The sequence below is a fragment of the Rhinolophus sinicus genome, chromosome X (assembly GCF_036562045.2).
Source record: "Rhinolophus sinicus isolate RSC01 chromosome X, ASM3656204v1, whole genome shotgun sequence".
Taxonomy (NCBI): domain Eukaryota; kingdom Metazoa; phylum Chordata; class Mammalia; order Chiroptera; family Rhinolophidae; genus Rhinolophus; species Rhinolophus sinicus.
In genome coordinates, this window is record NC_133768.1 from 94,447,613 (window position 1) to 94,464,484 (window position 16,872).

At 35.1% G+C, this 16,872-nt stretch overlaps 1 protein-coding gene across 14 annotated transcripts in view; it reads right to left on the reverse strand.

Moving 5' to 3' along the window:
* Positions 1–3,961: 3,961 nt before the first annotated feature.
* The window catches only part of MBNL3 (muscleblind like splicing regulator 3), a 158,972-nt gene continuing 146,061 nt past the window's right edge, over positions 3,962–16,872 (reverse strand). For 7 of the 14 annotated variants that reach the window (XM_019719125.2, XM_019719117.2, XM_019719118.2 and 4 more), the window contains 4 exons: positions 16,804–16,839; positions 14,368–14,462; positions 13,386–13,459; positions 3,962–11,585 (listed from right to left, as the gene is read on the reverse strand). In XM_019719125.2, the coding sequence (XP_019574684.2) occupies positions 13,403–13,459; positions 14,368–14,462; positions 16,804–16,839 (188 nt within the window). In that variant the 3' untranslated portion in view covers positions 3,962–11,585; positions 13,386–13,402. The remainder of the gene's footprint in view (positions 11,586–13,385; positions 13,460–14,367; positions 14,463–16,803; positions 16,840–16,872) is intronic. The other 7 variants (XM_019719119.2, XM_019719121.2, XM_019719124.2 and 4 more) reach the window with 3 other exon arrangements.

Genomic DNA, 16,872 nt, shown 5'->3' on the forward strand with positions numbered 1-16,872 from the left:
AAATATCAAGGGAGGTAGAGCCTTATTTCCTAAGATACAGCCTACCAACCCTGAGCACCTCCCTTCAATTTGCAAAACTATCTCCTGTGAACTTCTCCTATGAATTAAGTCAACGGTGGTATCCCCAATTATGATGATAAAGTTAGGACGAACTATGAATGACAAAAGGTGCTGTCAAGTCCTCTTATTGGAGAACTGGTTATAGTTTATTTTGAAAACATATATAAATGGGTTTTATCTGCTTGGCTATATAAGGGAGGAGGATTCCTTTCTACCATTGCAATCTCTCAGATTGCCTGTGGTGCACATCAAATTCTGGTTTAATGTTTATTCAATAATAAAAGTGTTTTCTTCCACTACTACCTTTGTGGAGAGGATTTTTGGGTTGGAAGATCTCTTTTTAAATTATATTTCCCCAACAGTGCTTTGGTTTGTCTGGAGTGCTCAGGTGACAGAAGGCAGGGGGAAAGATGAAGCTACAGAGGGCAAGCTTAAGGCCAGAGCAAGGAAGAGTGTTATGCTACATCGCAGGCTTTATTCCATAGGCCATGAGGAGTTATGGCGATTTTTAGTCAGGGAAGTGAAGTAATCAATTTTTGACCTTAGAAAAATGACTCCAGCAGTACTGTGGAGGGTGGATTGAAAGGGAGAATGGTCAAATGGCATAGCACTGAATGTGAACACAATAATAATTTAAAATACTATTTAAAGGTTTTCTTAGTCTATTACTCAAAAGTATTTCCTGGACTGACCTTAAGTCCCCTAACAATATCTGGATCTGTATATTTTAATTTTTACCACAAGGACATTTCTCCAGGATGTGAAGAGTAGAGGACAACAATAGTGGGTGTGGCTGTATGTGTGGCACTTCTTGGCCATTTTTCTTGAATGGTTTGGGTGCTCCTCTGGCCCCACAGTCTCATCCCAATGACTCTTGAGGTCCTACACATCTTCAGGATCTAGCATATCTCTGAGAGTGTTCATCAGGAGAAAGGGGCGACTTATTACAGTGGTCTCTACCATTAACTGGTGCTCAGTTTATGGTAAATGTTTGATATTCAGTGAGTACACCAACCAAATTGAGGTGTGACTGTTAACCCAAATGCTCTATTTAACTCCATTTTCATGATGATCAGGAATGCCTGCCCTGAATTCTTACCTATCTTTCAGCAACCTCTACCTGGAGCCCCAAATTGTGACCATTGATTACCTGAATTCATGTGGGTTCAGGTTTTCCTAGTGTAACAGCCCATAAATGGATTTCTTTAACATGGGACTTTGTAAATAGAAATTGAAAAGACCCAAAACACTTTGAATGAATGACACATATATTTATTAAATAGTTAGCAAAGGCACATCAATAACCACTTACTATATATATATGTATGTATATATAATTAACACAGATATAATTCTCTCTGAATTGCTAATTTCCCCAAGAAAGAAATGCTCAACTCTGCAGGTCATGAAGGCTTAAAGCAAAGTCTCACTCCAGATCCTACTCTTCCCCACCCTCTTCTTGAGACCTACATTAATACTCAATGGGTTGACCATAACACCATAACAATGTGTAGCCATAACATCTCTAGAAGCAGCATGCTGATGGCAGAGACTGCTCAGATACCTTCTGCATTCTCTCAAGTCCAGTTGTTAATGAGCAGACTATCTGCTTTAACAGATGCTGTTGCTATTGCTTGCTGCTTTTCATCCACTGTTACTCTACGGTATTTTAGCAATCTTTCTTTGTACTTGTAGATGCATGCAATGCACTGAATCACTTCTGGGGAGAAACCTCCTTCTTCTTTATTAGGAAAACCTTACGATTTTTCTTGCATTGGTTGTGCTTTGCCTGGGTGCCCTGCCTGCTTCTGCACTGTACTCTGTTTTCACACGCAATACAAAAATGCTGGACTACGTTGACCAGAACTTCCTTCTTATACTGATTTCTGCATCTATTTTGGAATGTTGTGCTTTTGCTTTGGACATCAGTTTGTAAGGGCAGAAATCAGACTTCCTGTTCCTCTCACAAACCTCACGCTTGTCTAGGTGGCTGCCCTTTCTATAATTGGCGCTCTTCATTTTGATTCCCCAGACTCTCACTGTCCTCTTGCCTATGGGAGAAATGTAAGTCCAGGTATTGAAAGGAAAACCTGGGAGGGCTAAGTTAAGTTGGCATTTCTAGTACAGGAAAGAGTCAAGTATGTGTGTCTATCTGCTGAATGTTAGCAAGTATAGGCATCAGACCATTCCAGAAATGTGATCATGCATCAGGACTATCACTGTTATGCTTTCTACTACAGATGCTGACCACGTGAGTGGACTCTAGCCTGTGGAATTTGGGAATTCACTATCTAGTCAGTATTTTAGGTTCATTATTATATCAGAGCTTTCCTGACAATAACAAAATTACAAGTCTTCCTTTTTTGGCTTTCTTGAGTTGGTAAATGACTGTACCACTCATCCACAGGAATTTGATCACTGCCTAAATGCTATTATTCAAGTGCTTAGAGTAAAACCTATTTACTCATCTACACATGTGGCCGTCTGATATTTGACCACTGGAGAGTCATGCCTTTTTTAAACATCAACATTCCTAGGAGGGACAGCACATGAAGCACCGTAGACTGAGTTATCGCTTAGATCACAGCTATGAGCTGGTCTCTATGGCCTGAGATGCCCAATAGGAAAGTTCTAAAGGAGAAAAGTCCAGATCTACCTGGGAAAACAGGCCTGATAATTTGCTACTATGGGGCTTCTAGAGGGCTGGGCCGGAGGCTACCATGAGGGACGAGAAAAGGAGGGACTTAGAAGAATGCTGGAAAAAGAGGTTGAAAAGCGCCAAGGTAAACTTGGTTGATATCCGGTTTTGCTTGTGGGTCAACTTTCTTCTGGCCAATAGACCATTTTCATGATGATCAGGAATTCTTACCTATCATTCAACAACTTCAGAGAAAGACATAAACTGAATTCTGAAGAGGCCAAAGGCCTCTTGTAGATGTCTATATACTGAATTGGTTTTAGTGCTGGGATTATCAGACTCACAGAAACAGGCACAACACATGAAGGGACTCAAATTCGGCTTATCAAGAAATGCCACAATGGGAACCATACTTAGAAATATTGAAGCACAATGGGCAAGGGAGTTAGTAGCTCTGCATGATTCAGCTGATACAGGACAGGGATCCAACCTCCATCCTGGCTATTTTCACTGTTATAAATGTGTGAACAATAATACTTTATTCTGTCATGACCTCTCATCCAAAGTCTCTTCACCACAGTTTTCTATCAGCCCCATTATTGAATGGTGGCCAATGAGACATTCCCAATTAGTGTTTTTAAGTATTTAGAAATCTGACAGAATAAAGTATTCCCAAGTTACATTTTGCTTTCTTAAAAAACAAAATAATTATTCTTTCATTCCTGTGCCATTTATTGGACAAAACTAATTTTGAATGAGAGAAAACATTTTAATGGAAAAATCCATGCATCCCATTGTTATAAAACCATTGATGCTCATCTGAAAAGAATGAAATGAACAGCACTGGTTTCATATGTTACATTGAAGATGCAGGGTAGAAATGGATAACTGGAAAATACAAACTTCTAATAATATATCTTAGAATATGCCTCAGAATTTCTGAAGCACAATAGAAACTACTAAGCATTATTTCAAAAATTTTAGTTTTCTTCTACGAAAATACAAGTGTGTTTTTCTTATGTTAGTAAATCCACTATCATAGGAATAATAAATCTAATACAATGGATGTATTACCTATATAATTCAAAATACTGAATGTGTATTTGGAAATACATTTATTCTATGTATGAAATATAACACTGAACTAAATCACAAACAAATTTTATGATAGAATTGCTAAATATTAGGATTAATATACTAGGACATGAAAAGCTTTTAAGTGAATTCCTAATGTATAAATATGGATTCATAAAAAAGACATAATCAAGAAATTTAACATTTTATTAAAAGAACAAAAAATAAACAGCATAGAAAAAGCATACTAAAATGAGTTGTATAATGCATACTTCTAAACACAAACAAGCAGTACAGCACTATAACTTGGAAAAAAACAAAAATCAAAGCATCTTTCCTTTGATAGCAGTTGAAGGAATGAGCTATGGCATTCTGGAGGCAAAATATTATGGGAAGTTTATATTTATGAAATTTTGTAATCAAAATCTATCATTGTTGCACAGGCAGGGCTAATTATTTTCTTATCCATAGGTATTTTTAAATTGATCTTTTATACCCAAAATGCTTGTTTCCATTTTCTACATTATACTAAATTGTTATATAAATTCAGAGTTAGCCCTTTTAAAAAGTACATTTAAGAACATCTTTTAAAAAAAATCTTAATTTAAATTATTGTAATTTGGGGACATGATAACAAATGGTTCATTTTCTAATAATTAAAGCAGCAACAAAAGGCAATTTATTTTGAAAAGGGCAACCCCAGAATCCAATGATATGATGGTCATATCATTCTCTCAACTGCTAGACACATGAGACAGCAAAAAAAAAAAAATTGGTTTTCATCATTAACAAATAGCATCTGTATATAGAAATAAAGCTTTGGAACCATGAAATTCTATGAAGATAAATATTTAGGTTGTGTGTTTTGGGAAAAAAAGAGCACTGTTTAAAGCTGGGTTACTTTTAGGTCTTGTTACAGAGGTATTTTATTTTATTAAAGTAATATGATATAGGAGATGACTAGTGAGGATTTTTGCAATATCTGCAAATAGCTGGGACTTATTTCATAGTGATACAGCTTTTTCCTTTTAGGTAGAGTACTATAATTGATGGGTTCTATTTAAAGATAAGATTTCTCTGGAATAATCCTGTTTTGGAGTATTAAATGGGTAGTTCTCTTCCAAGCAAGGACAAGTGTAGAGGCTGGAAATTGTATGAATTAGTCAACTAAATATTTTCCTGGGTTTAATAACAGAGGTCCTCTTTTGGCCTCAAGTTATTCACATTCTGTTATGCTTTATTCTCTAATTTTGCTTATTTAAACCCAGCCACTATGTTTAAGCTTCAAAGAGTGTGACCCAGTGGCTGTTAACAGGCACAACATGCCATCAATTAATTGGATCTTTTGTGATGTTTCTAGGTTCATTCTTACTATTTTATCGACGAGTTTCTTGACTTAAAATCTTACTCTATTTCTATTGACCTTATGAAAATATATTATTGGGACTTAAAGATTCACAAGGAAATGTCAACACAAGAACGTGAGTTAAGTTGGGAAAACACTTTGGTGATAAGGTTGGAGTTCTTAAATACAGAATGAATGAATGCTTACATTTTATATCAATGAAAGTGCTGGTCAGATGGTCAGGTTGTTAGTTGTATGGTTCACTCTAAGTGATATGGGCTGAAGGGGGAAAAATATTCTAACCAACTGGCCCTGAGCTATTGGACAAATGTAAGGCTTAAATTGCTTTCTAGCTTTGGCTTATCTTCCTGTCTCTGTATGTGAGAGCTATCAAAATGGGTATCAATACTAATAACAACTCCCTCAATCCCAGGATCGCTCCTTCTTCAGGGTAAGGGCAACAAGTCCCAAGATGCAGACTGAAAGTACCTGTGGTGATCTATCCTTAAACCTTTCTAACCTTGACCTTTTCTAGGCCTCATTGCCTGGAGGCAACAAAAAGTTAAATGGTGATGTGTAGGTGAAATGGGAGCTGAAATTGGCAGAGAAGGTCTGATTGGAAACATTCTTTTCCAGCTCTTAAGTCTGTAAGATTTGGGCTGATTCTCTTCTGCTTAGTTAAAACAGTGGGAGGCTGAAGTGGCACAGTGAAGCAGTTTCTAATCTGGTAAAGGTAAATCAGAAAAGCTTCCACTGAACAGGTATAGATAAATAAAGCCATTAATAAAGTGGTACCAGGAACATTGAAGGGAATGAAATGCCCCATGCTGGCCATACTTAACTGTTAAATCTTTCAATGGCTGCCAATTTGGTTTTGGGTTCTAGATTTTAAGGGGAAATAGTGCTAAACATTAACAATTTGGCTAAATATTAACAATTTGGCTATTAACTAATAATAATAATGATAAAAAAACAATTTGGTTGTTACTTAAATAGATATTAATTTATGTAACTGATATATATCAATTGATAATTTTCTGTGAAAGAGGCAATCTAATTTGAATATCCATCTTGGAATTTACTGAGTATTTCACTACTTGCAACCATTAAAAACAGAAAACCTCAGTTAGAAACCTGCCTGGTGTGTGTGTGTGTGTGTGTGTGTGTGTGTGTGTGTGTGTGTGTTTATAGAGGATTAATTTAAAAAGCAAACATTCTCTGCTAGTGATTCTTGCTAAAAGATGAAATACTTTTACTCTTGCTCAGTACTGTTAGCTGAAGTTGACCTGTTACCTGTTACCAGTCTACTCTTTTTGGTCAGCTGTAGCAAACAAGAAAGCCTCCACAATGGCAAAGCAACATCATGCTTTAGTTAACTCTTATAGCAAAAAAACCCTCCATCTCAAAGCCTTAGAAATAACTCTCTCCTACTAATTTTTCCACTATTATCACAGACTTGTTATATTATTTTTTTAAAAAAAGCTCCAAGGGTTGCTTTCATGGACTATGTACATAAGTGCAAAAAAGGTGTGTCTCACACATTCGCACCCTAACTGAGACAATCAGTTAACTGCAGCATATGGCTCTCAAACACTGTTAAGGGGTCATTCCACAGTATCTTTATGCATGGTTTCACAAATGAATTGATTTCATAACATGCGTTCATCATTCTTTAGTCCTCATTTGGATATATTTGTGTAAGTATATAATGCCAGAAAAAAAGAATTTTTGTATCTAACAGCTATGCCACTTGAATAATTTTGAATAAATGAAGTTATGAAAAAAAGGTCAGGTAATGTATTACAAACATAGCAGTTGTGTTTTGAAGTCTAAATACTGTGGAATAACCCTATCCACACAACACATTCTATAAGCTATGAAGCCTGATTCTAGAATCCACGCGTTGTAAACTTTTTGATGAAAAAGTCACACAAGAACACAAATTCAGCTTTCACATGGGAATTTGGGATAAAAAGAAAATTAACCATATCTGTTTTCTGAAATTTGAGATGTATCTTCTATTTGCTCATACTGTCAAAAACCATGTACAGTTTACAAGTAAAGTTTTCACCAAAAAAGGTGTCTTAAGGTAGCCATGTTGTAGTTTGTTGCTAAAGCAACGACTAAATATAATTAGTTAAAATTATTATTTGTATATAAAGTTAAGCTTGTTCTTAAACTGTGAACTGTAAGGAATAGTTATGGATTATAATCTATATCTTGTTATGCTTCAGTGTCAGTTTAGAACCTATCTAGGCAGGTTGAATACATGTAGTAAAATCTTAAAGTTTCTTTAGATCTCCTTCAAAAGTAAATTCGTTAGTTACTTAGAGATATAAAACAAAAAAATCAAAAACTTAAAAACTAACAAGAAAAATTAAAACATGGCACCAATTAGTGAGTTGGTGCTGAGAAACTTAATTTGTAATTATATTTACAGTTTGATTAGACTATCAACTAAATTTGCAAATCAAAGTTATACTCTTTCACATACTATTCATTCTATTGCCTTCCTCAGGCACTGGCAAAATTAAAATTAGGCCACTATCTTTCTAAATCTATTCAACAGAATTGGGAAATCATATTTCCCTATTTCAATTTCAATGTGTGTTTAATGTAGAAGAGGTTTAAATAAAGAGGGTTCCAGTTTCTAATCATTTTGTGCATAACAGCCTACCCTACAAATTAAAATAACTCAGAAATCCTGTGGCTGCATTTTATCTAAGAGCATCCTCACCTACACTCTCCAAAGGAGAGGGGAAAGAACCAAATAACATTCCAAGTAGCACACGGGCCTTACTTACATATTGTTTAATAAAATTTAATGCCAATGTTGTCCTTCTTTAGACATTAGTACGCTTACTGGTCATGCCATTAAAAACAGATTCAAGTTGTAAAGGTTAATTTTATTCGGTTCCTGCTGATTAAAGTGAGGAGGTACTTGCTTTCCCCAAATTGGAGAGTTGGTGAGCTGAGGCTGCCCATTAGTGAACATAGCCTAGTGGTATAGGACAATGCTTTTGGCAAGATCAGAGTACGTTAAAGCACGTTCAAAAACGGATGGAGAAGATTGATGGAGTTGAGAGAAGATGGCTTTTCACATCATGATTAAAGAAAGAAGAATCTAGACAAATAAAATGCAACAGCTGGCTGTGGAGTCATGCTCCAATTGTAAAAGTAAATACTGTATTTAAATAGCAATTTTATTAATCCATTTAATTTTAATTTAATCTTCACCCCTCTTTAAAATATGTTATGGTCACAGTGCTTTAAAAAAAATTGATACTACTAAAACCCTCTTAAAAGATAACTTTTAAATTATTTTCTCTGTATACATGACTTATTTTATCCAAGTTTCAGCACTCTTGCACATTTTTGCAAAAGGCTGAGAGAAATGGACGAAAACATTAATTTTGGAAAAGTAAAACTAGAGGCCCTTGCAAATTACAAAGCTTATAAAATGTTAACTAAGAATCACAAGTGATTAGAATTTTATATATACAACTCATTTAGTAAATTATTGTTTAGAGTCACTGATTAGTTTTGTGACTTCTCTTTTTATAGTCTAATGACTAACCTTTCTTCTTCTTTTCTTGAATAAAGATAATTTGTAGTCTAATGACTAACCTTTCTTCCTTTCTTTTCTTCAATAAAGATATGTCATTACACAACTAGTTCAAAGAATGCTATCTTAAAATTGCATTTTTGTCAAAATTCTTCAGCATCTAGATCAAAACTTTAGTGCTTTGACTTTTCTTTCTTTAAAATCATTTACAAAGCAACTTTTAAAAGGCCAACAATATAAAAAACCGTGGCACCTGAAACACAACTACCCTGAATATTCCTCACCAAACCTCTTACTAAAAAGTAAGTCATTATTAATGTCCTCCAGTGCTTAAAGCAACATGAAAACAGCTGTATTCTAGGTTTACTGTCTATGAACATCTTTGTCAGAAGCTTAAAAAGTTAAATGAGACAGTATGTTGCATCAAAATGTCAAACTACACAAAAAAGTTCATTTTGCACTGAAAACATCTGTCTCCTTCAGGAATACATCCAGACCAGCTCAGGTGCAAACTTCCTGAAGTCCTGTGATCATATCTGCCCTCCTGGAGAGGCACTGGCACAGGTTATACAAAACTCAGTTCCAAACACAAGTAATTTAACAAAGGTATACTCTTCTTTCTTCTCTAACAATATTAAGATTTGGAGAAAAAGAAATTAAGTGGTTCAAAGAATCAATAGGTAAAAGTCAAGACACCTCTTTTTCTTTAACTCCACGCAACACTGTTAACAGACGGCAATGGCTCGATGTAAGCAAAACCATTTAGAAATCACTGATGATCATGATTTGGATTGATAATTAAGATCAACAGGTTATCAACTACAAAAGAACTAATTTTACTCTTTTGTATTCTGAACTAAATTGATCTGCTTTGGGATTGAGTCTCAAATGTTCTGAAGTACAAACAATGGAACAGAGGAACAACTGGGAGTCAGGAGATATTTCTGTGATTCAAATACTACTAGGCTGCTTAAGGTATCCTAAGTCAGATTTTCTCTTTGTTTCTCATTTTCATGAAGTAAACAAACCTGTTATACACATTTGATGATTTTATACTTTCTAGTGACACAGTATGTATTTAGTAGAAAATATTAAATCTAAGTTGATGCAAAATATCATATGGGTCCACCACTGTATAATGACAGTAACTTTAATAACTGAGTGGAGTTATGCCACATAACATAGTAATTATTATTTTACTTGGTTATAAAATTATTTCATAAGAATTAGTAATGTGAATTTAGCTCAGCTCTGTGGAGTGCAGCCACTCTGGCTCATCCAAAGGATCTTAAAAACCTCTCTACTATAATTTTCAAATACATATAAAAACTCAAAAATGCAAACCAACATTGGTTATGATGAGAGAGACTCTGTTAATAAAGTTTGGGAATGGTAACACTTGACATGTATCACAGGTGCTTGCTCCTTCACTGAAGTGTTTAACAAAACTGGAAACTCAGTTGAGCTGGAGCTAAAGACAACTATGAACACCCTTTCTAGAAATTTTAAATAAATCAAAGAATAATATTAAATGTCTATCCCCACCCCTGTCATTTCTCCAAACCTATACTCAAGCTCCAACTGTGATCAACAGAAAAGATTTGTCCATCTGAGGAGAAAGACCTCACTTGGAACCAATTCTCTTTCACCCTAACTGACTTTTGCTAGATTGTTATCTTACTTATTATTCAAAGAGTAGTCTAAAGAGCATGAGCCATTTACCATTTGGAAAATATCTCTTGTGTAAAAGGTTACATTGCAATGGTTTTTACACACTTTCCTCCAATATGTAAAAAATATCTCCATGCTCCTATCTCCTGTTCAATTTATAACCTGTAATTAGCATACCTTTAAGCCTCCAAGTACCAATTCTTCAGCTGAAGATGACAAATGGCTGTTTTAGACACTCAACTTAGGAGATAGGATACATGCACCACAAAAAAAAAATGTAATGGGCACTTCACATATTTTTTAGTATAAATGCTGAAAAAATCATTTGAAAGTAAATTCTAGTCTTTCAAGCTATTTAAGGAGTGAAATTAGCGGTTAATGTTTTAAGAAGTTCCCTGTTTTTTGCAGGTGATTATGTCTCATAAAAAACCTAGTAATGTGATTGCATTATGCAAGGTCAGATCTTCAGGTGTAACTTATTCACATGCATGTTTATGAACAGGTTTTGTGAACATTCAAAAGTAAGGTCTTTTAAATGTCTCCCCCAAGAAACCTACAGAAATATTCTAAAGAGAGAAAGCATATTAATATTAACCTGTTATGTTTTTCAAGCCCACATATTTCTATTTCCCAATCATAACATTTTAGCTGAAATCAAACACCATACATATTACAGCAAAGCACTGTAGCATGTAAAAACCGAACACAATATACCCCAATACAATGCAATGCAATACAATACAATACAATACAATAATGGAGAAAATGGTTTTTGGATATAATTTCTACATTCTAAATCAACCCAATAGGCTACTGTGTAAACAAAGCAGTAAGGTAACACTTCAAAACAGATAAACAATTATCCACCAAAAATGCACAGTAAGCCAAAAATCCACTGTGGAGATCCACTCAGCATAATAGTTATTAGAAAATCACAAAGAATAATGTAACAAATTACAAAATTTTATGGTGGTGTTCTACCTAATAATTCAAATAAGATAGATGGTAGTTAGTTTGCTATTCATGTTTTGTTTTAACATACCCATTGATTGTTTAATGCTTTATTTTTAGTTTGAATTTGTTGGTTGGTATTTTTGTATTAATATATTGACTACACCATGCTTATTGTTGTGTTGGTAGAAGAGGACATGCAAGAATATATATAGAAAGGCCATATGGAGGTCTCACGGAGGGATTCTGATACTTCATAACTCTGTTGTTCAGAATTACAACTGAAATGGAAAAAAAAAGAGTGAGAAATATTGAAGGGTTATTTAAGTAGAAGTCAGGATATTGGGCCTTGCTCCAGTTCTGTATGTGAACTATGCCAAGATATTCCCCACTCTGAATTTAATATTCTATATCCGTAAAAATGGGGCTGTTGGAGACGGTCTCTGAAGAATCATATAGCAGGACAGTCTGGTTCTGAGAGCTAATGCACAGAATTGCCCTAAGTTAACAGTGATGTGCTCAATTCTTTAAGGCATTATCTACACAATGCCAAAACTTGTTGATGAACATCCACCCATCCAACTACTTCCTTCAACAAGCATACATTGAAAAAACATGTTTGATTCCAAATATTTGAAATATGCAAATATTAAATAAACTTTAAACTTTTTATATGAATATTTTGGAGCCTTGCAGAAAACGTTTTTTCTGAGTGTGTCAGAGCTGTGCAGAAATAGCCTAAGTGTGAAATCCAGGTACTATATAGTATTTTATATAAAATTACATTTTTTGAACTTTGGAGAAATTTTCAACATCTGTTACATGTTGAATTGATTATGGGGTGCCAAATACCTCTAAATTTTCTAATGGAATCAAGCAAAAAGGGATCGCTATTCCTAAACACATTCTGTTGGAAAGTTAATTTGACAACTTTTGTTTACCTTAATGTGAAGCTGCCCGTGAGAATCAGGCAAGTGTTTGCAAAACCCACAGTCTCATGCTTGGTGCTACTCCCAAGTTGCCACTATCCCAAATGATACCCTTGAAAACTATTATAATTCACAGTTACTTCAGTTATTTCCTGTACTCAAAGGTATCTTTTAAAAACATTTCTTGATTGAAGGGACCTATTTATCTAATGTACATCAGCTATAGGCTCTGTCCAGAACAGTTAGTGTTCTGGGCCTGTGTCCTCAGCAAGAAAGAAATGCTACCCAGGTTCTGGGGAACTAGCCCCTCAAGAGAACAAACTGTGGTCTTCTTCAATCAAATGAAACACTCTGGTTGTGAGAACTTCGAATTTTCAATGACTAATGTATGCAATTCAGAATTGGTGCATTTGTTCAATAAGTCCCTATAATTAATTAATTAAGATATCTAGGAGTCTTAAGTGGCTTCAAAAGTCACATGTTTCAAGTGAACAATTGTTCAGATTAAATGTGTACTATTACAGGCTCATGGACCAGGCAAAGAGATAAAAGGTGAACGGGGGAAAATCCAGCAACAACAAAAACTACACACAAAAAAGCCAGGATTTGAATGAAAATAATGATTAAATTACTAAATTATATCACTCAAAATTCAAAACAGCTGGAGCAATTCTGATAGACTTACATGGGAAGCAATATAAAGTGGCAGACTGTAAAAACATCATTTTCTATCATGACATGGGAGAAGCATATTGCTTACTGTCTTTAAGATAACCATCGCAGTCAAATTGTGACAAAATTACTTTGCTTAACTATAATTTAAAAAAGAAGCTAGAATATGTTAAAGAATTAAAATTCAAAAGTGATCTCTGACTTTGGCTAACAAATCATATCCTTTTAACAACAGGAAAACATTTCAGAATATGTAAGCTCATTGGGAAAATATAGAAACAGATGTTATCTTCATATAAAAATTGCATATTTGCTCTCTACATTTCAATTTGGAAATTTCAGAATGCTTAAATCAAGCTCTACATTACAAGCAATGTCTATTAATGAAAATATTTACCAAAGCTTTAACAAATGCAATTGTATAAATAAATGATAAATAACCTATAAATATTACTTATATTAATACTTAAAAAAACTTACTGTTCTACTGGTAACTTCTACATCTGTGAAACAAACATGGTGCTATTCAGTTCATCTACTGATAATGGGGGTATCTATAGTAGTAAAAAAGATTTTAGATTAAAATAGTTTCTTGAGAGAATTCCATTCATCTTGTTCGTTGCTTGGACATGGTAATCAGTACCATAATCAACTTCTCAGGAAAATTTAGACATATTAACTATATCCACTAATAGTTAATTTTGCAAAGCACAGATTAGAATGTGGTTTGTTCCCCCAATTAGTTAGTGCTTTGTGTGCTATATGGTTATCATACTTGTAATTGAAACAGCAGTGGAACTTGCAGTCTTTCAGCATTGATACCACTTTAATAAGGCAAAACGGGCCATAACATTACACAATAATTATTGTTTGTTTCTCCTTACGATTTCAAGACTCCCCCAAAATTTATAATTTCCCTTGTGATTCTGCCTGCACATACCTAAAGCAAATGAAAATCAAAACAACACAAGCACATCTAATGTCAGCATGAGGATTTCTGATGCAATTACGGGGTAATGATAGGGACATCTGTGCCTTGGAAAGAAATGTGTTTACTTGCTTTCTTTCCAGGAGATCTGAAGGTAAAGGTGATGACTGTACTAAGTAAAATTTAAAAGCAACAACCAAAAATGGTAGTAAAATAAAACGAATTCACTTCTTGACCAATGAGGAAGCATTTAGGAAATATTTAGTATATACATTTAAGGATTGGTGTAGTAGCATATCAAGAGAGAAATCTGGTAACCGAATGAAAATGAGAAAACTCTGCTGATTCATCTCAGGATAAGTAGCAAAGCAGATACATCCCTCTAGAATAAACACAAAAAATAAAAATTCTAAATGTAACAACTGCTTAAGAATTACATAGGAATATGGATCAATGTCTCTCACCAATCCAAAAAGCATATACTGTGTCTTAACCACCACACTGTAGTTATCTAGGTGAAATAAATGGCCAAACCTGATTGCCTGTAGCTGTTGCAGCGAAAGGAACGCTGGTGGCAGGTGTTGTTGCGGCAGACACAGTAGTAGGTGTAGTGCCGTGCATCATGGGCACTTTCAGTAGGAAACCATGGGAGCCACACACGGGAGGGTGAAGCATATATGTATCCATGACATAAACGATGGAATGGGGCGTGGCAGGTATCACAGCAACAAGCCATGTGACATCATCATGATGTATCCAGGGGGCATCATGCAATCACAGTCAGTGCAAAGCAACATACAATAGAATGGGGACAATTTTAAAAAGAGGAAAGGGAAAGCCCATTATAGTTCACATTAAGGAAAACTGAGTTATTCTCAACATTTAGTTAGTTTTTGAGTAGAATTACATTTTATTTCACTTAAAAGGCCAAATTTTCAGAAGGGGTTACAATGGGTGCATATAATAAAATCTGATTTTACCAAGGCTATCAGCATGAATAGCTAGTTAAACGAACAAGTAACTGGGTTGCACATTCAAAACTGGATTGAGGAACTGTGAGTTGGTGTTTGGGTTCACTAACTTACAGCCATGAGTGCTGTCACTAGATTTGCAGGTTCAAACGGACAGTTATATGTATACTTACCTGATCCGCATGCCAAAAAAATGGCAGTTCAATTGGTGGGTACGTGGTAGGGAAGCAGATATAAAGAATACAATGGCCTATGTGTGCAGGTTTTTAAGTACACCTCTGTCTGGCAAACCCCTTGAAATTTAGGCTATTTATCAAACAAACACATGGGATATTTCATAGTAAATGTCTGACAAAATCTCATCTTCACCGTAAATATTAGAGCTACGATGGCTAGTAGCTGCAACATCTCTTTCAGGATGTTTTCTCGTTGCCTTTTCTAGTTTCTACCTCATTTGAAAAATTTTTTGGATGCTCTTCTCATTTCTCGTTCATTTTGGAAAGCAAATCAAGGAATTAATGTGTGAATAGAAAGCATGCATATATAATAATTTACATCTACATTGACGAAATTCAGATTTTCTGAGTCTACAGAGAAAGTGAATGGCCTGGGGAGAAGAAAATCAACATATGCAATGTCTTAGAAATCACAGTTGTACCCCAAATGGTGATTCACAGACTGTAGTTATTCATTATGCTTATCTTTAGTTATCCATTACTTATAGACATCCCTTACTGCACAATGTGCCAATTCTCAAAACACTCTTGTTTTCCTATTAGGAGTACAGCAACTATATTGGAAGCAACACTACAGAAGCATGCAATTTGCATTCCTACACAGAGCTCTTAGGTGAAAGGGCAGGGAAGAAGTCACAAAATGTGAAGACAGAGACATGTTTCACAAACTTGCAGAAGTTTGTTCTAATCATATGCATACAGTGCTCTTGTTAGTATCAGTGGAAATGTTTTTAATTCTTACAGGGGACAGCCAATCCCTTAATAATAGAGGCCTCACCTAGGTTGCCAGGGTTCACGCCCTGCTGTATTACTGAGTGCTATTATATGGTTGTCATTTTGACTTTTTTTTTTTAATCTCAATAAGCCTTTTAGTCCTTTTTGGGCTCTGCATCTACTCTGGTCGACCAATGCGATAGAGGTCAAGCTATTGCAATCACTCAAAAAGGATGAAAGGAACTGGATTGATATGAGATGGTGGAGTGAGGTGGGATAATTCCTTCCTTTATCAAACAGAGCTATTTTCTCCTGGTCTGTTCCTGGTGCCCATAGGGGACTATAGGAGCTGTGAACTCCCCAGGAATTCTTAAGAGGGAAACAAGTCACTTTCGTGTCTTCTTCTGTATTAGTGAGGCACAAAATTGTTTCAAGATGGCTACCATACTGTATTGGTGGCTAATTAAAGGATCTGCATGTAACTGGTTAAAAATCACATACCCCCAAGGAGTCATTTTGAAATCATTCTGCCTGGTTTCTATGCAGATGACACTTCATTCCAGAACATTCATAGAATTCATCACAGAACAATATGGGATGTTCTAACTTTGCTTAACTCATCCTTTCTAAACATCTGAGTATTGAATAACTTAGATCTTATGGATAACTTTTTTGGAGAAGTGTTTTTTGTACTTTATAAATTGTGCATTTGAAACATTTTATAATTTCTTAGTAACAGATGTAAAGCTAAGAACAAAACTGCCCACTCTGGCTAATAAGGAAATGTTTCAAAATATTTCAGCTGTAATTTTTAGGGTGAAAATAGAGAAATGGCAGGGTCAGTATTTGGCCACAGTAGCAACCAACTAGGACTTGAGAGTACAACACTACTGTGATTCTACAAAGACATGAAAACAGTACCATATCAAACCTTAAATACTCAGAAAATGTCCAGCCACATCATTCATTCGCTCGTCTCTATTATAGTCACAACAGGAAAACATTCTTTTCAGGTTAGAAAAAGTTGAGAATTTTTGTACAAAACCTACCAATACTTGAAGCAGGTACCATGCACAGTATTTGCCCTGTACACCATGCAGAAAAGCGTGAAAAGTAAA